We start from the raw sequence: 20,040 nt of genomic DNA, 5'->3' as shown, positions 1-20,040 counted from the left end.
ACACTTTTTCCAGTGTACAGAGGTTTACGGCAGTATTTTGTTAATTTTCTGCAAAAAAAAAAAAACAAAAAAAAACACAAGATATCAGAACAGAATCAAAAACTGTGGTTAAAAACCAAAGTACGTATTGATCCCTTGACTAACTGTATTGTTGCATCAGTGTGAAAAAATGGATCTCAAAATCATACAGTCATTGTTGAAAAGGGATCAAATACACAAAAATGCTGAAAAAACAAAGAATTTGTAGGACCTGAAGGATTTTTCTGAAGAACAGCAGGCAGTTTAACTGTTCAGGACAAACAAGAGACTCATGAACAGCTATTATTAAACAAAAAAAAATAATAATACAGCTGTGGATCATTCAGGTAACAAAACAGTATTAAGAATCAAGTGTATGAAACTTTTGAACAGGGTCATTTTTATAAATAAACTATTATTTTCTCTTGTGGACTATGTAAACATCTTTTATGTGAAATATCTTATTCAGGTCAGTACAAAATAAAAAATAACTTGCATTTTGTATGATCCTTCTTATTTTGGTCAAATAATTTACATTTTGGAGATTCTGCAATGTGTATGTAAACATTTGACCTGATCTGTAACTATCTAGCTGCATATATCCAATACTTTGCTGAATATATATCTACATTAAAAATCGAGGTGGTGGTAGAAAACCTTACTTAACAGCATTTTCATCAGAGGATCAATGTAACCTTTAATTATTGTGAAATTCAAAATGCAGGTAAAACACCTGTGAACAAGTATGTTTTAATATTTCAAAGCACTTTGATATCTGTTGCTCTGATATTTTTGTGTTAAAAGAAAAAAAAATTGCTTGCCCATCATGTATAATGATTATCTTACATGCAATTAAAATATATGTTTAAAAAAATAAAAATGGTGAACTGAAATGATAGTTTTTACAACATTCGAGCCAGTTCTTTTGAGAATTAACTTCTGTACTGAATATTATTTTTATGACTTCCTAGAATTATCATTCTTTTTGGATTTAATGGTTGTGGCACTGTTCCATTATTAGGTGCCCTTTCAAAAGGTATTGCTTTGTACCTTTTTTAAACCTAAAGGTACATATTAGTACCTAAATGAGTACATAATTAGTACATATAAGTACCTAAATACTTTTAAAGAGGTTTCTTTCCAGTGACAGTTTTTTTTTGTTTTTGTTTTTTTTTTGCATTTTTTTTTTTTTTTTTTTGCATTTTAGTTGTCTGGCAGACAACATTTCCAGGTAATTTCTAGGTAGGTATATCTACCCAAAAAGTACAAATATTCCACTGTAAACCTTCCAGCAATACCTATCCACCAATGTTTGTGTCTCTCATGCCTCATGGGTTTTTGGTCATATTATCAGGCATCACGTTCTGTATTATCACTGTTAGGCACATCAACAGTAGTCTACACGAATGTCTCTGGACTATTGTTATCTGCCTTTACCATTGTTTTCATTTTACCTGTCTGGCAGACAATATTTTAATTAAGATTCCAGTAATTTCCAGGCAGGTATATCTAACCCAGAATTGTCTATAATATATGGGAGGGCTTAAAAAATACAGGCATATTTAGGCTACTCAACATCAGGCTTCTTCTTCCTTGGTGCTCCAGGCTTGGACTTGAACACCCAGCTGAAGTTTTGCATTGAGACAGGCAGATTGTCAGCAACAGATGGCGATCTATAAACCAGTAAGTGATATTTTTATATGTTTTGGTACAGTTATAGACAACTACCTATGTATAAATGCATATACCCTTTGCAGTTTGAGTATATACTCATATGCAGCAATATTTATGGCTTATTTAGACCTGTATGGGGTGCGACTTATTTTAGAGATTCAGGTATTTAGCAACATCTGGGGTATCTTTTCAAAATATGTTCTTTTATTATTTTATCTGCCAAATATATATGATAATTATCATTATAGTCAAAACAGAAATGCATAAATATGTTTACAGTATGCACATCTCCAACACAGACAATCCCAGTTACGTCAATCGATGGAGGCTTGCGGGAAGGGAAGAGTGTTATCATAATAGGATGGATATTGCCTGATGCTAACAGGTGATTATTCTTTTTCATATTGCTCTTAAAGGACAAATTAATGTTAGTGTCTTATTTAAAGGACACTACAGTTTCACTATTTTTTTTCTGTTCTGCAGATTACATGTGAACCTTCAGTGCGGTTCTGATTCTGAGGCTGATATTGCTCTGCACATAAGTCCACGCTATGAGAATGGCAGTCCAAATATAGTGTACAACACCTACAAGAATGGCAGCTGGGGCTCCGAACAGTCCACGCCTGACTCTCCTATCATCAAAGGCAAACTGTTCGCCATTGAGATCCTTGTCACCAAGGAGGCATACAAGGTACGCACTCTTTGTAGAAGTTCAAAGTTAGCCATTTATTTGGATGTACTTATTATGCCACATTTCGGAATCGATAGTTCACCACTGTACTGTTTCTGTTCTAGCAGAGTGAGAACAATGATCAATTTCTACTATTTTACTTATTATACAATGCTCTCCATAGATAAGTGCCAATGGGAAACACTTAATGGACTATAAGCACCGTATTCCAATCACTAAAGTGAACACCATCTCACTTGACCAAAACATCAAGCTGGAGTTCATTGGCTACCAGAATTCTCTGGTTAGTCAGAAAAAGAAATAATTCAATACCACTATTAAGCATAATAATCCAACATGGTTGACCTGTCATTCATATTGAGGAGCACTGTGTTTTCTACAGGTGGTCCCGTACAAAACCCTGATTAATGGTGGGCTACAGCCTGGCAGTAGCATTCTCATTTTTGGAGTTCCTAATACTGACTCTAAAAGGTTAGATAAAAACCTTACAAATGAGAATGCACTTTTCACATAAACATACATCAGCACATTTGTGACCCTGGACCACAAAACCAGTCATAAGGGTCAATTTTTCCAAATTCTAGTGATGTATGGTTTGCTCTAATAGAACAATATTTTTTCGGGAATCTGAAGGTGCAAAAAAATCAAAATATTGAGAAAATCACCTGTAAAGCTGTCCAAATAAAGTTCTTAACATTGCATATTACTAATCAAAAATTAAGTTTTGATATATTTACAAAATATCTTCATGGAACGTGATCTTTACTTAACATCCTAATGATTTTTGGCATAAAACAAAAATCAATAATTTTGACCCATACAATGTATTTTTGGCTATTGCTACAAATATACCCCAGAGACTTAAGACTGGTTTTGTGGTCCAGGGTCACATTTACATATAATGTTTAGTAAGTTTGCCACTGGCGTCCAAAATTTTGAGTTTTGGTGAGTCTCTTAAAGAAGAAAGTTTACTTCCCGAACAAAATATTAACAGATAATTTACTCACCCCTTTGTCATCCAAGATGTTCATGTCTTTCTTTCTTCAGTCGTAAAGAAATTACGTTTTTTGAGGAAAACATTTCAGCATTTTTCTCCATGTAATGGACTACTATGGTGGCCCGATTTTGAACTTCCAAAATGCAGTTTAAATGTGGCTTAAAACGATCCCAGTGAGGAAGAAGGGTCTTATCTAGCATAACAATCGGTTATTTTCATATTATAAAATACGATTTAAATACTTTTTTCATCTCAGACGCTCATCTTGTCTTGCTCTCCCTGATCTCTGTGTATTCTGACTCAAGACAGTTAGGGTGTGTCGAAAAACTCCAATCGTATTTTCTCCCTCTACTTCAAAAATCATTTCAAAATCACCCTACATCACTGCAGAAGTACCGACACAGTCTTTGCAAAGTGAACATGCAAAGAAGGTCAAACGCCTTTAACAAAAAAGGTAAAACGGCAATATAGGACGATTTTGAAGTTGAAGGAGAACATGAGATGGGAGTTTATCATCATAGCCTAACTGTCATCAACCGAAAAAAAAAAAAAAAAAAACAGTCCAGGCAGAGTAAGACAAGACAAGCGTTTGACATTAAAAGTATATAAATTGTATTATTTTTGTAAAAATAACCGATCATTTCACTAGATAAGACCCTTCTTTCTCGGCTGGGATCATTTACAACCGCATTTGGGATTGTTTGAAGCCGCATTTAAACTGCGTTTTGGAAGTTCATAATCGAGGCACCATAGCAGTCCATTATATGGAAAAAAATGCTGAAATGTTTTCCTCAAAAAACATAATTTCTTTGCAACTGAAGAAAGAAAGACATGAACATCTTGGATGACAAGGTGCTGAGTACATTATATGTGAATCTTTGTTTTGGAAGTGGACTTCTCCTTTAAGCTCACCATGGCTGCATTTGATCAAAAATACAGTAAAAGCTGTAATATTGGTTTTATTTTAATATATTTTAATAATATATTTTATTATTTTATGTCTATTATTTCTCTTACCCCAAACTTTTGAATGGTAGTATATCATGGTTTGTATATTGTTTTCAACATTGATAACAAAATAATAAGAAATGTTTAATGAGCAGCAAATCAACATATTAGAATTATTTCTGAAGGACCATGACAATGAAGACTTAAATAATGGCTGCTAAAAATTCAGTTCATCACAGGAATAAATTACATTTTAAAATATATGAAAAAAAAAGGTTGTTTAATCTGAATAATATTTTCACAATATTACTGTTTTATTGCATTTTTATCAAATAAAGCAGCCTTGGTGTGCATACAGTTTATGTTGGTGATAACATATTCACTCTTCTGTTCCATTCTTCATTAGGATTGAGTTTAATTTGCGCCACAGGTATGGGATTGCATTTCACTACCTATGCCTTTTTGATGAGAATGTGGTTGTACGCAATACCTCTGAGAATGGGAAATGGGAGGCAGAAGAAAGAAGTAGAGGCGTGCCTTTTATAAAAGGTCAACTATTTCAGGTAGGCATATACTCACATCCTTATGGTACCTACTTTTCTGTTAAAATGGATAGTGTATGATAGAAATAGATATTTTTTTCTTTGTTTTATGTTTGATACAAATCTTGATACTGTTAAAAGAAAATCCATTTGCTCACCCTCATGTTGCTCCAAAAAAAAACCCCAAAAAACTACAAAAAAGAAAAGAAGCCAGAATGGTAAAATGGACAAAATTAAAAAAGAATATTAAAAATATCTCATTTATGTTCCAAAATGAACGAAAGGCTTATGGGTTTGTAATGACACAAGGGTGAGTAAATGATGATAGGATTTTCATTTTTGATGTGAACTGCCCCTTTAAGAGTTAACAGTAGAAGTTTGTTTGTGACATGAGCACAAACACCTGATCTGACTGTCAGTTTTGTATGTGTGATTCAGGTCAAAATCTCCTGCAATAGAGGTTATTATGATGTGTTTGTGAATGGCCAGCAAGCACACACTTACAAGCACCGCTTTACCAAACTGGAGGACATTGATGTCTTTGAAGTTTATGGACAGCTGCAGCTGATTTTTGTGCACGTCTAAAAAGCATCCAGGATCCACAAATAAATTCACATCATATGCTTAAAAATACACTTTTGTTCATGTGTCTGATCAGTGCAACTGGTCAAATATTTTCTGTTGGTGATATACACACACATTAAATATTTTGCGGTCTTTTTTATTTGAAATTTAAGGCGTTATAAGTGATATATTTTATAGACACAATGCCATGCGTAATTCAGAACGGACCCTTTTCACAAGACTGTGATGACGTGTTTTAACGGTCATCATAAATCCTTGAAATGTTTCCATATTTTGATTTTTTTTTAAATGTATGTACATTTGTATCACGATTCTTTGTATTATATCACCTTTTTATTAAGTTAAAAAACTAGTTAATGCTAATGCAATGGTGTGGCTGCGAAAATGGGCAAAGAGGCGGGACGTGGGTGGAGCTGGTTGCTGAAACCACACATTTTTACAGACTGCTGAAAGCTACTGAAAAGATAAGGAAATTAATCGCTGCAATTCATAGAAACAAATGGTCTCCAGGCAGTGAAACACGGATTTGCAGTTATCATTTCATGTTAGTATGTTGAATTGTGCAGTAGGCTAAAATCATATCCTATACATTGTATTATAGTATATCGTATTGACAACTCATCAACTAAATACCATCTTAAATTCTGCATAACTGGATGCTTTTAAATAAACACTGACAAAAACTATATATGTTTTTCAGCTGGACGATATGACGATATATATACAGTGCCCTCCACTAATATTGGCACCCCTGGTAAATATGAGCAGAGGTGGCTGTGAGAATAAATCTGCATTGTTTATCTTTTTAATATTTAATTCAGAAAATTCACAATATTCTAACCTATCATTTAAGTAAAACTGTGGAAATCAGGGGGAAAATCTTATTATGAAATAAATGTTTTTCTTTAGTTCATGTTGACCACAATTATTGGCACCCAATTATTGCAACGTCCTTTATTCAGGATGACAGCTCTGAGTTTTCTCCTTTAATGCCTGAAGAGTTTGGAGAACACCTGACAAGAGATCAGAGACTATTCCTTCATACAGAAACTCTTCAGATCCTTTAGTTTCCCAGCTCCATGCTGGTGCTTCTTCTCTTCAGTTCACCTCACGCATTTTCTATAGGGTTGAGGTTAGGCAACTGGGAGGGCAATGGCAAAAGCTTCATTTTATGCTCAGTGACACATTTTTGTGTTGATTTTGATGTTTGATTTGGATCACTGTCCTGATGGAAGATTCAACCACAGCTCATTATAGAACTTCTAACAGATGCAGACAGGTTTACATTTTTTATCTGTTGGTATTTGCTAGAATTCACGATGCCATGTATCTGAACAAGATGTCCAGGACCTCTGGCAGGAAAATAAGCCCACAACATTAAAGATCCAGCAGTATATTTAACCGTGGGCATGGGGTACTTTTTGTACCAAACCTATCTTGAGTGTTTGCTGCCAGAAAGCTCTTTGTTTTAGTTTCATCTGACCACAGAAGCCAGTCCCGTTTGAAATTCAAATTGTGTCTGACAACTGAATATGCTGGAGTTTGTTTTTGGATGAGCAAGGAGGATTTTTCTTGAAACCCTCCTGAACAACATTTGGTGACGTAGGGGCTCTTTGAATTTTTTTTTAGTCTTTTGACCCCAAGACTTAACTTATCTCTGCAATTCTCCTACTGTGATCCATGGAGAGTCTTTGGACACTTAAACTCTCCTCCTCACCATGCATTAGGACGATATAGACACACATCCTTTTCCAGGAAGATTTGTAACATCTTTAGATGACTGGAATTCTTAATTATTGTCCTAATGATGGAAATTGGGATTTTCAATGCTTTAACTCTTTTCTTACAGCCATTTTCTATTTTGTGAAGCTCAACAATCTTGTTCTGCACATCAGAACTATATTATTTGGTTTTATTCCTTGTGATGGATGATTAAGGAAATTTGGCCTTTGTGCTCCTCATATTTATAATCCTGTGAAACAGGAAGTTATTGCTGGACAGTATCATACTCCTAGTCATTCTAGTGTGCTAAATAAATGCAAATATGAATGGGAATATACTTCAGAGATATTTTACTCATTATAATTTCTAAGGGTGCCAATAATTGTGCCCAACATGCATATGAGAAAAACATTTATTTCATAACGTAAGTTTCCCCCCACTTTTAATTGTTTTACTTCAATGAAAGGTTAGCATTTTGTAAATTTGCTAACCTTTCATAAGCAGATTTATTTTCATAGCCGTCTTTGCTCATATTTACCAAGGGTGCCAATATTAGTGGAGGACACTGTAACATTGATATAAGTTATCGCCGGGGTTTTTTGTATTTACAAAATGAGTTCACAGGCAAATTTGCTTTCCCCGACGTCAAAATCAGACACATAAGTGTTAGAAAACAGGATTTCTGGCTGAATCAATATCCACTGACCACTGGATATTTGTGAAGTTGTTAGGAACATTATATCAAGTTCAGCAACCTTTAGTTTAAACTGGTTATCGTGTTTGCGTACTTGCGTTTTGCATCTTCCCTATTAAATCCATTAACGCTGAAGGCTTTTTTGCCACTCAGTCCGGCTGAGGGGCGTGTCCCGGCGGGAAAGTGACGTCCATAGGTGGCCGTTGCAACCTGTGTAAATGTCTGTTTAAATATTTCAGTGGCGTTGACGTTAGCAAAACAGTTAAAATCGCTTGAAGCACTTTGACATCTGTTCCTCCACATACAGTAATGAAAGACCGCAGATAAGTTGTGGCTGTCACGTATAAAGATTATTTTCATGCGTCTAGCGGAAGAACATTGTAGACGGAGCTACTTCTTTATTCATATATATACTATACAGGTACTGGGCTACTCCTACTTCCTACCAAAACAAGTCTAAAATAGTCATTCTAATATAAAAAACTTATTATAGGTGTACCGTAGTGATTCAGGATTTGCTAAAAACACGGTTTGACAAATGGATTCATGATGTACTCAGTTATTATGTAAATTATGAACACAAAAAAAGTTACGGACTGCAGCTTTAAAATGAATAATTCAAATAACTGAGCTGAGTTTCCATTTAAAGCCGGTAAAGACATCTTTGAGGTGCAAGGCACATTTAGCGAATAGAATTAGAAAGAGAAAATTATATTATGTTAAAAACATATTAGTCTTTAAAATGAAATGTTTGTAATGAATTAATTGGTGGGGCTTGAGTCTTATTGATAAATATTTTGTTTAACATTTTGAACATTTCAATCAGTCATAATAATGCCCTCTATAAGTAAGGTTAGGTTAACTATAATAAATAGACAACTGCATTTTGTTGAGGTTGTATTTAGATTGATCTCATGGTGGCAGTAGAGGTCTGCTTAACTTTCCTTACTGTAACAGCTATCTGAAAACACAATAGTTGATATATTAAACACAGAGTTATTTGTGGCTTTCATTTCATGACAGTTCAGCTTGTGATTGTGAGTGGAGGTCATGTTTCAGGATTCTTTACTTTAGCGTCTCTGAGAACCTGAAACCTTCTGTAAACTCCAGGTAGTTTTCACCTCTGGGAAATGGTTGCACTGGAGACTAATGGGTTTCTGATGGTATAATTCTTTAGCAGCTAAAATAGATTTTTAGTTAATTCTTTAAAAAATCTTTTGCAGGGTAGTATATTGCCTTCTCAACCTGTTTTTCTGTGACTCTGCTGCCCCAATTAGCATTTTTTTGTCCAGTGACCACACTATAATTTTGCTCTTTCTGTAGTATTGTATCCTTTTTATGGGCATTTAATAATTTTGGACTTTTCTGTGTGTTAAATCTCCCTTTTTACCTGTAAAAATATCTGAATATAAGGCATTTTGCACTTTCAGCCAACATTAACAATTATATATGACTTATAAATGATTATATACAAAATTAATAGTAGTTGTGGTTTGGATTTGGTAAAATGTGCTTGGGGAAAAAATTAAGATCAGATGACTGATAATAATGCATACACTGTACAATAATTCCAGTACATCATGAATTATGTCAGGGAGGTATGTATCTTTACCAAACATTAATTTTAGTTTGTCGAAATATTGCGCCCTTTGCTGCTTACTAAGTCCTTCTCTGTATGACTTAGCAGCTTCCACATATTTTTTTCTGAGGTTTAGACAGCTGTTTGTTTACATCTGAGTATGGCCGCACATCCGGGTAACTGACTAAATCGTGCAAAGTGCAAACCCTCTATCCACCTTATTATTCCTGTAAGAGTGTATGCGGACATTTGTAAATTTTATGGGTCTAGCATCTGGTCTCATCCGGAATTTGCTCTCATTTGCTGCTTGATATTACAAATTGGTGTGCCTTACCATATTATTTTAATGTATTATCTTAATAATGAACACACTGGTTTATAATGCAAATAGTTTCATCGTTTACTGCGCATTGTTATTCTGGATCTCATTATTGGTTTTGACACTTTTCCGTAATTTGTCTCTGGACTACTATTATCTGTGCTTACCCTGGTTTGCATTTAAGCTCTATCCAGAAACACAACTATTCTTCTGTATCCTTTATCCACTAATGTTCTGTTTGTGGCTCTCGTGTTTCCCCTTGGACATAACTGCCAGTCAACACGTTATTCGTTATCACTGTTACACCAACACCATTCAAATCTATTTTAGTAAGTGTAGCCTACTTGATTCTCTCTGGACTATTACTATCTACCCTTGTTTGCATTTTAACTTTCTAACAGACAGTATTCCAGGTAATTTTAAGGTAGGTCTATCTAATCAGAAATATATGTAAAACCTGCCTATAGTTTATGGGCAGGCTGTATATCACCGCTATATTTGGTCTTGAACACCCAGCTAAAGATTTGCTTTAAGACTTCAGAAAAGTAAAAAGTGCGGTATAGCAGTTTGTCAGCCTTTTACACATCATTCTTTACTCTATACACCATAATGACAAAGCAAAAAGCTTTATTAAAAAATTTATTAAAAATAAAAAAACTGAAATAAGTACATTGCATTCATACTCCATTATTAAGTACTCATGCCCTCAACTCAGTGCTTAACCTGATAGCACACGTACATTTCGGAGACGTCTATTTGACATCTGCATTTACATCTGCAAGACGTATTTTTTAAGAGTGTTTGCTCATCTGCAATACGTCTATATAACGTTTCCTATTAGATGGCAGATAGACGTCTATTAGATGTCTTTAAGATGTTTGTGATTTAGAATGTATGTAAAACTGACATCTTACAGACATCTGTCAGATGTTTGTACACAGCAGATGCTTTCCAGATCAAGTGATCTTTAACAGACATCTTGCAGATGTATGTGTGCTTTCTGGGTAGTTAAAGCACTTTTACAGCCTAGTCTTTTTGGGTTTGATGCGACAAGCTTTGTACATCTGCATGTGGCAATTATCAATTCACTTGGATGAGGTCTGACAGACATTTTCCCTCCCTTGACTCGGTTCAAGCCCAGGCTCTGGCTATAAGCAACTGAAGGACATTCACAGAGGTGTCCATTAGCCACTTTTGCATGGTCTTAGCTGTGTGCATAGGGTCAATGTCCTGTTGGAAGGTGAACCTTCTGCCCTGTCCGAGGTTCTGAATATTCTGGACTAAGTTTTCATTAACATTTTTCATTATAAAGTTATTATATAACATTCTAACTACATATATGCAATACTTTTCCGTTCTGATGAATAGATATCTACTTTTAAATGAATATGGTAGTAATGAACCGCTCAGCTGCATTTCCAACAGAGGATCAGTGTGACTTTAATAGTAAAATTTAAGGTGCTGGTAAGTGATTTTTACAGATGCAATGCAATGTGTACTTCACAATACAGATAAAACGCCTGTGAAAAACCATATTAAGTACATTAAGCTTATTTGTATACTGTATTGTCTATATGCATGATACCCAGACAACCTACAGCATTTGCCAAAATGAGCCGTAGCCTACAGAACAAATAGCATTGTTTGGAATATGCTATTTTGCAGTGTGTACAACTGGACCTAATATTTCCACACGCACTACTGCTGTTATATTGTGTAATGATTATACTTCTATGCAGTTAAATAAATATTTGAAATAACTACGAAACTAGCATGTGGTGTTGTTTTTTTTATGGCAAGTAAACAATCCATGAATTCACTTCAGAGGAATTTCTAATCAAAAAACGAAAAAAGTTTCGTTTAAAAATTAATTTCAGTCAATAGAACATATGTGTGAGGTGCAAGGGACATTTAGTATATATAATTAGATAGAGAAAATAATATTTAAATCATGTTATACCTTAAGATGAATTGCTTTTTACTAAATTAACTGGAGGGGATTGAGTCTTAAAAATAAATGATTGTCCAAAAGTCTAAACATTTTAAACGGGCATGATAACACATACACATAATTTTTTAGGTAGGTCTATCTAATCAGAAATATATGTAGAACCTGCCTATAGTTTATGGGCAGGCTGTATATCACAGCTATATTTGGTCTTGAACACCCAGCTAAAGATTTGCTTTAAGACTTCAGAAAAGTAAAAAGTGCGGTATAGCAGTTTGTCAGCCTTTTCGCAACCCAGTAAGTGATATTCTTAGTATAGACTCTAAAATGAGGATTCATTTTATGTAGTTATACACAATGATATATAAATGTTATGTGTTTGTAGTGCCTTGCGAAAGTATTCATACCCCTTCATTTTTTTCATGTTAACGCCCTCTAGTGATTATAAATAGGCTAACAATAATAAAACTGCTGTTGACGTTGTGTCTAGATTTATCTCAAGGTGGCAGTATAGGTCTGCTTTATCTGCGGTCTTTCATTACTGTATCTATCCGTCCAATAATACTGTATTAAAGCACATTAAAGTTTCAGTCTATGTAAGACTTATGGCTTCGGTTTACACAATTAAACCAAATTAAACAATATTAAATTGTCTGTCAAATTTGTTAAAGGAAAATACTCTGATTCTTGAAAATGTATTTACATTAAAGTGCATGTACTTGTATCAAACATGTTTACAAGTCAAAACTTCTCATTGTAATTCTTAATAAAGAATATGAAAAAGTTTTTTTTTATGATGTCAAGAAAAAAAACGAGCTAGTGTTCATTTATAGGTTGACAAACCACAGTAGTACTTACGTTTACTGAATATCATACACAATGTTACATTTTAAGAGCTAGGTCTATACCGATTTGTTTATTATTACAGTATAATAGTAGAATAGTAAATTAATTGACCAGAAACACCTAATTCTACTAGTTGATTAGATAGATATAGATAGATAGACACCTCATAAACACATTATTATCTGTTTATCTTGTAATAATTGTTATTCTTCAGTAGCATTTCTGCGCATGCGCAGGATCCAGACTGAAGCCAGAGAGAGAGAGGAGGATTCAAACTTCCGGTGGTGTGTCATGGCGGCGTGGTGGAGTATGCTTGAAGTGAAAAACTAAACCAAACCCCCCTCCTCCCTCCACCTCCTCCTCTGTTCTCCTCCTTGATTATTTTGCGGAGCGGTTTAGGGGGTATTTGGCGCATCCGGGGCGAATCGGGAGCAGGAATCGGGATCGCAGAAGTGATTGATAGGAGACATAGCGGCGAGCGCATCCGCCTGAGCATGGCGGCGCACAAGCCCGTGGAATGGGTCCAGGCCATCATTAATCGATTCGACGAACAGGTAAAGAGAACACTGGTGGGGGGATTTGACATTTCAAGGCCGAAAAAAGCGAGCATGCAAACGATGCATTTGCACGCGTACGCGGTGTTTATGTTGAAGATGCGAGGTTGGTGGTTTTGGGCTTTGCACTGGCCAAATACAATACGTGCATGTCTTGATTCAGGCCTGATGTGTTGCTTTTGCCAGCAAAAGCCAAATATTGGGCAGTGGGGTCGTGATTGATTTGATGAATGTTCAGCCGAGGCGCTCGGGCGCATTGGCTAAATATAAACAAAAGGAATCAGACTCCCTCCGTGCTTGTTGACATACAGAGAGATGAAATTGCATAGCTGGAGCAGCCTTACTGGCTCCTACAGTCCTGTGAATGCAAACATGTTCAAAAGGCTCGAACAAAACAATCACGTCAGTTTATCAGTGCTCTGTTTTTGAAAGTCTTCCGAAACTTTCAGACGGTTTTGAGTGCAAAATCACGCATCTTGTGAATCTGAAGAGGCAGTGACAGCACAGGGTTTCTGACAGGCGCCGTTACAAGTCATTTAATCTGATTGTCTGTCGATATGCTTCTTAGAACCTTAAAAGTGCACTCAGTAGTGCTCAAAATCGTTTGACACCTAAAGCAGTTTTGTCATGGTCATATCAGTGTCCTGATATTTAAATTTACTACTGGAACAAATTATAGACCAATGAATGTAAACAAAAACACACTGTGTGCTTTTAATAATAGTCCATATTAAATAGATGGGCATTTATAAGTCTTTTGAGTGTTTTAATGTGCATGCATCCTTCGGCCAGAGCAGTTGTGTTTGTCCCTGCCCTTGTGAAAACAAAGCATGCTTAGTTGTATTGAATGTGCACTTGTAGTGTACTTCAGATCTTCAAAGTATATTTTAAAAATCTGTATGTTATGTAATATTAATAGAACAATGATGTGCACTTTGAAATAATGTAAAGGTTTTACTTTCAAGTACTTTTGAAATTATGTTTTGATCCACAATCTTTTGTTGTGGTACACTAACATACTAACATGCTAAAACACCTGTAAAGTGCTAGATTTTGTCTCTAACTGAAGTAAATGTATTTTAAACATGTTAAATTGCAACTACATTATTACATGTGTAATTACAAATAGATTTAAACAAATTTAATTAATTGTAACTGCATTCAAATTTATTTTCCCAGTACACTTAAACCATATTTCAAAGACAGAAGTAATTATGAAATTACGTAGAAAGATCTAAATAAGTCGTGCTTGAAAGGACTCTTTAGTTAAACTAATTGCATTTAATATACGTTTAAAATATACACTAGCAGTCAAAAGTTTTTGAACGGGAAGATTTGTAATGTTTTTTTAAAGAATTCTATTCTGCTCACCAAGCCTGCAGTTATTTGATCTAAAGTATAGCAAAAACAGTAAAATTTTGAAAAATTTTTACTATTTAAAGTAACTGTTTTCTATTTGAAAATGTAATTTATTCCTGTGATCAAAGCTACGTTTTCAGTATCATTACTCCAGTCTTCAGTGTCACATGAGCACATTCTAATATGCTGATTTGCAGTTCGAGAAACATTTATTATTGATATTATCATCATTATATTTAAAACTTGAGTACATTCTTTTTTCTTTGATGAATAGAAAGATCCAAAGATCAGCATTTATTTGAAATAAAAAGCTTTTGTAACATTATACACTATGCCATTCAAAAGCTTGCAGTCAGCATAATTTTTTTTAGTTTTTTGGGGGGAAAATTATAGAAATGAATGCTTTTATTTAGCAAGGGTGCTTTAAATTGATCAAAAGTGATGATATCCATACTGTTACAAAAGCTTTCTATTTCAGATAAATGCTGTTCTTCTGAACTTTCTATTCATCAAAGAAACCTGAAAAAATTCTACTCCGCTGTTTTCAACAAAATAATAATAATAAATGTTTTTTAAACAGCAAATCAGAATGTTAGAATGATTTCTGAAGGATCATGTGACTGGAGCAACGATGCTAAACAAATCAGCTTTAAAATCACAAGAGTAAATTACATTTTAAAATATTTAAATAGAAAACAGTGAATTTAAATAGTAAAACTATTTTGAAATTTTACTGTTTTTGCAGTACTTTAGATCAAATAAATGAGACTTTAAAAAAGCTTTTGACTGGTAGTGTAATACATTTCGTTTCGTTTGATTGCAAATATTGTGCAATTAAGTGCCTTAAAACATTTGCGTTTGCATTTAAATGTATTACTTTAAAGTGTATTATTTCTGTAAGAAGTGCTGTTTTAAAACCTGTGCTCTTTTTTACAATTGTGTGCTTGTCAGTCTAAAGTTTAGAGGCTTTTCAAAGGGTTTGGTTTCTTGTACTGCAGATTAGGGGCTCATAACAGTTTAATGAAAGTGTGAAAAGGAGTTTAGGCAGTTTTATCGCTAAGCCGGTTTAGTGCTTTTTAGATCAGAGCAGCTTAAGGCACTTGTTTGGTGAAAGCATAATACATTGACAGGTGACGCTACTTGCACTTGTATTGCTCTGCTCATGACTTGAATGACAGCTGCTCACCACAATTGCAATTACAGGCAGATCATAAGTTGCAGAATTCCTGAATGGAAACTACCGGATAACACTAGGATCGATTGTTTGAGCTGATTGCCAGAGATGTGTGGTTTTCTTGCTTGCAATAGGCAAGTTCTCAGTGGTGGTTATTGCCTTGTCAGCAGCTGTATGAATGCAAAGAGCACCTTGAAACAATGACCTCACAGATGCCATTGCATGGTCATGGAAAACTAATCTGTGCTCTCTCTGGGGAGACTTCTGAGTCAGGAATGAGAGGTTGATGATGCGTTGTGTTTTACATAGATGTCGGGTTAAGAGGTTTTGAAGAGTGTTTACATGTATGAAGATGATACTTATAGTTATAGTTTTTTTTGTTTTTTTTTGATGGTCTTCGAACTTAAGTTGTTTTTGTCGCAAGAAGTAAAAGTTTTGTCATATTCACCTTTGTATAGTCCTGTATGATTTTCAATGAAAGTGTATGGGGTCTAATGTTGTTTGGATTCCAACGTACTTGAGATATTTTTGTATTTAGGTGAAATATTCGTTTAACATTACATTTGGTCATATTGTAGCAACATCCAGGGAAAAGGCTAAATGATACCGATGTGATGGGTGAAAAGTCATATTTTTCTTGAATTGTGGCCTATGAAAGTTTAATTAAACTCTAATCTTAAAGTCGATTTATATGGTAATATTTTTAATTGTGTTTTCGGGTTTATATCTGTCTGTTCTCCCTAGCACGATCGAGTATGGCCGGGTCTGCCAAAGTGCACATAAGGGAAGCGATTGGTCCCTGACCTTTCTGGAATTTTAAACCATTCCTTGGAAACAAAGTGCTTACTGTCCATCGGCATCCTGCATTAAAATGGATGTCAACAGGGCTGGGCTATGTGTTCTGTGAGAGTGCGTGTGTTTTATGAGTGTACAGACAGTGTGTGCGCCGGTTCTTCTCCGGTCTTGAGACTTTCATTTCCAGCCACGCGCTTTTCTCTTAGGGCCACACAGTAGTTGGCCGGAAAGAAGGAGGGAACCTCAGGGTTTCTCAGAGTCTGCCGACGCACTGGCCGTTGCAATTGTCAGGACACTTCAACCGTGCAACCGGTAGTGACTTGGCTGCCGTGCACCACCAATATAGGCCTACTTAGCTAAAGCAGATTATGAGATTTGTTGAAATATCAGATTTGAAAAAGGTTTAATCTTTCTTGGACTGCTTTGACGCATTTTTGAGTGATTCTAAATGTGCGGGTTAAGAAATACACTCTTATCGGGTAGTGTGCTAAACTGTCCAGTTGTTAAGTTGGCACCTTTGTGTAGTGTGTTGTTGGGGTTTGCGTGATTATATTCAGTGTAATGGTTTTTAGGGCACTATGATTTCCGCGTTGCCAAAAACACGAATTGTGGAATCCATTCATAAAAATGGAATTTACTGTATAACACGGAATGTCACGGAATTAGCCAAATTTTGGATGAATAAATCAAAAGTCAGTAAACTTAAATCAAAAGGCGATATGGGCTAGTTTCTGTGAATATTAGGCCACAAAAGTACTATTTAAATATGAATCCTGCATGTTTTGCGTGTCTCTGTGTGAATGAATGCCGCAGACGCACAGTTTTGTTTACTACACACATGCTGAAGCGTGCGTGACGCTCGCAGCATTTTCAGCCTCTCCTGCAACAATATACGAGTACATAAACGCATGAAAATTTCTAAAACTGTTCTGAGAGTCATTTCATGAACATTTTACCATTTCTTTTGAGAAAAAATACCGTCATATTATATACAAAAAGAAACTTAGAGGTCTTCACAGCAACCTGTCTAAATAAAATTTCAGTTTAGCTTAAAGAAACTATGACAAACTATAAAAAATAAATACCAGAATTTATTTAACACAATGTTTCTGATATAAAAAATAAATAAAGTAATAAAGTAATAATAAATGATTTTTTTTTTAAAATAAAACCAATTACTTTGAGATGTTTTTGATTTATTGAAATTTAATGATACCGATAAAATGGAAAAACACAGAATTTGGTAAAAAAATAAATAAAATGAATTTCACAGGGCCTTGAAAATTTAATTTTTGTTGAACTTTTAAGAAATTGCTGTTAAATTAAGTTTCATGATTTGAATTAATTAGACATGCTGTTTGGTTAATATTTTTTTAGTTGAACCATTAAAACAGAGTGTAGAAAAATTAAAACTGAAAAAGAAATGAAATCCAGAAAAACAGAAAAAATAAATTTTGTTGGTGTTTTAAAATTTAAGCAACACTGTGAATATATTTAGTATTTTAATAATTATCAAAGTAGTTTATTTCGTTACGTTTTACCTGAATCATTTTAAAAAATTTTGTATTGTATAGCATCCAGCAGTTTGGGAGCTTGAAACTGCTATTTTTGAAACCGAGAATTTACAAAATATCTTCATGGAACATGATTTTTACTTAATATGCTAATGATTTTTGGCATAAAAGAAAAGGCTGTAATTTTTAAGCATTTGGGCCTGATTTTTTTTTTTTTTTTTTAATGCTCACCAAGGCTGCATTTACAAATATGAATATGAAATCTAAAATAAAAAATATGTAAGATATAAAAATACAAATATGATATTGTGAAATAGAGACAACTTCAAAGGAATAATTCAGCAAAAAAGACACTACTCTGATACTTAATACTTATTAATTTGCAATAATTTATATACAGTAAAATATCAAATATATATTTATATATTTGTGTATATATGTATAAATGTATAATTTTCCACTTTATGTATTTTAAAATGTTTTTTTTTTTTTTTTTGTGATGGCAAAGCTGTATTTTCAGCAGCCATTACTCAGTGTTATTATCAGTGTTGAAAACAGTTGAAACTGATCACTTTTGTTCAGTGTAACATCCATTCTTAATAAAAAGCATTAAATAGTATTTTTTATATTGACCTCAAACTTTCGAATGGTGGTATTTATAGTCAGATGATATTTGGGGGTGTTTCGATAAATTATTTTTTTTAATGAAATTTAAAACTTTGCTTTTTCCCCTTATTTTCTAACTGACAAGAAAGTACAGAAAAGTTTGGAAATGATGGTGAGAAGTGGGGAGGACAGGATTGGGACATGTTACAAGTCTGATTTAAATTTATTTTGGCAAATAAGCACCACAACTCAATATATCAGAGCAGTTTGTTGGCATTCATGAGTTGTTCGCAAGCTGTATAACTTCTTGAAGTCAAAGTTCTTTTGATCCAGAGAGGAGCCATAGTACTCAGAAACAGTGAAGACCGATTCCTCATCAGGGAACGCTTAGAGGGGGGAGAGGCCTCCGCCCCCTCACTCCACATACGCTTCATTAAGACGGCCAGGCCATGTGTGCTTTCAACACTCCCGCTGCACAGACTTTAACTGCTTGTGTGTGTTGGAGAGAACAAGAGCAGATGTGCTGGCCCGCAGGTGTGCGGCACAGGGCGGAAGTCTGGAGAGCTGGAGGCGCTTTGTTTTAGCACCTAAAATTTGAGCGTTTAGACCCAGGATGGGTGGGTTGGTGCATTAAGTGCTCGGATGTTCTCTCAGGGGTGGGTGTGTCAAATTTAAGGCCGTTCGACCTCTCACTTCACAGTCTGTGCGTCCCACATGTTACAAGCTGTTCTCCACCCAATGCTCTCAATAAAGCCATGACACAGGCTTTGAAAACTGGGCTACAGGAACCCAGCATTCACACCTGTTAACCAGACTTAAGAGTTCTCGATCTCTAACTTCCTTTGATATGACCGTAAATAAGGTTATTTTTGTGATTTGGATTATTTTTTTATGTCTGTAGTTTGGTTTCCAGTCCAGATATTGGCATTAGCGATTAAAGAAAAAAATGTTTCCAGAACAGAAATTTACACACCCCGTTGTCATCCAAGATGTTCATGTCTTTCTTTCTTCAGTCGTAAAGAAATTATGGTTTTTGAGGAAAACGATTCAGGAATAATCTCCACATAGTGGACTTCTATGGTGCCCACGAGTTTAAACTTCCAAAATACAGTTTAAAAGCAGCTTCAAATGGCTCTAAATGATCCCAGCCCAGGAATAAGGGTCTTATCTAGTGAAACGCCATTTTCTAAAAAAAAATATATACTTTTTAACCCAAATGCTGGTCTTCTCTAGCTCTTGGTCATGCATAATCCCATTTAAGACAGTTAGGGTACGTCAAAAAACTTTCATCTCCTTTCTCCTCCAACTTCAAAATCATTCTGCATCACCGTTTTAGCTTTTTTTTTTTGTAAAGGGTGTTTAACCTTCTTTGCACGTTCACTTTGTAAACATTGGGTCGGTACTTCTGCAGTGATGTAAGATGATTTTGAAGTTGGAGGAGAATATGAGATGGGAGTTTTTGGATGTTCCCTAAC

General features: G+C 34.8%; 2 protein-coding genes across 4 annotated transcripts in view; both read left to right on the top strand.

Moving 5' to 3' along the window:
• The first annotated feature begins 1,619 nt into the window (after positions 1-1,619).
• Positions 1,620-5,526, top strand: LOC127177374 (galectin-9-like). The gene is made up of 7 exons (XM_051129628.1): positions 1,620-1,701; positions 1,992-2,077; positions 2,176-2,383; positions 2,547-2,666; positions 2,766-2,854; positions 4,735-4,891; positions 5,309-5,526. The coding sequence occupies exons 1-7, from the start codon at positions 1,684-1,686 to the stop codon at positions 5,453-5,455; spliced, it is 825 nt and encodes a 274-aa protein (XP_050985585.1). The 5' UTR covers positions 1,620-1,683; the 3' UTR covers positions 5,456-5,526.
• Positions 5,527-12,837: 7,311 nt separating this feature from the next.
• nf1a (neurofibromin 1a) overlaps positions 12,838-20,040 on the top strand; it is an 83,525-nt gene continuing 76,322 nt past the window's right edge. For all 3 annotated transcript variants that reach the window (XM_051128552.1, XM_051128551.1, XM_051128550.1), the window contains exon 1: positions 12,838-13,117. In XM_051128552.1, coding sequence (XP_050984509.1) covers positions 13,058-13,117 — 60 coding nt within the window. In that variant the 5' untranslated portion in view covers positions 12,838-13,057. The remainder of the gene's footprint in view (positions 13,118-20,040) is intronic.

Source organism: Labeo rohita, chromosome 15 (genome assembly GCF_022985175.1).
Source record: "Labeo rohita strain BAU-BD-2019 chromosome 15, IGBB_LRoh.1.0, whole genome shotgun sequence".
Classification (NCBI taxonomy): Eukaryota; Metazoa; Chordata; class Actinopteri; order Cypriniformes; family Cyprinidae; genus Labeo; species Labeo rohita.
This window is presented reverse-complemented; position numbering and strand designations above follow the sequence as displayed.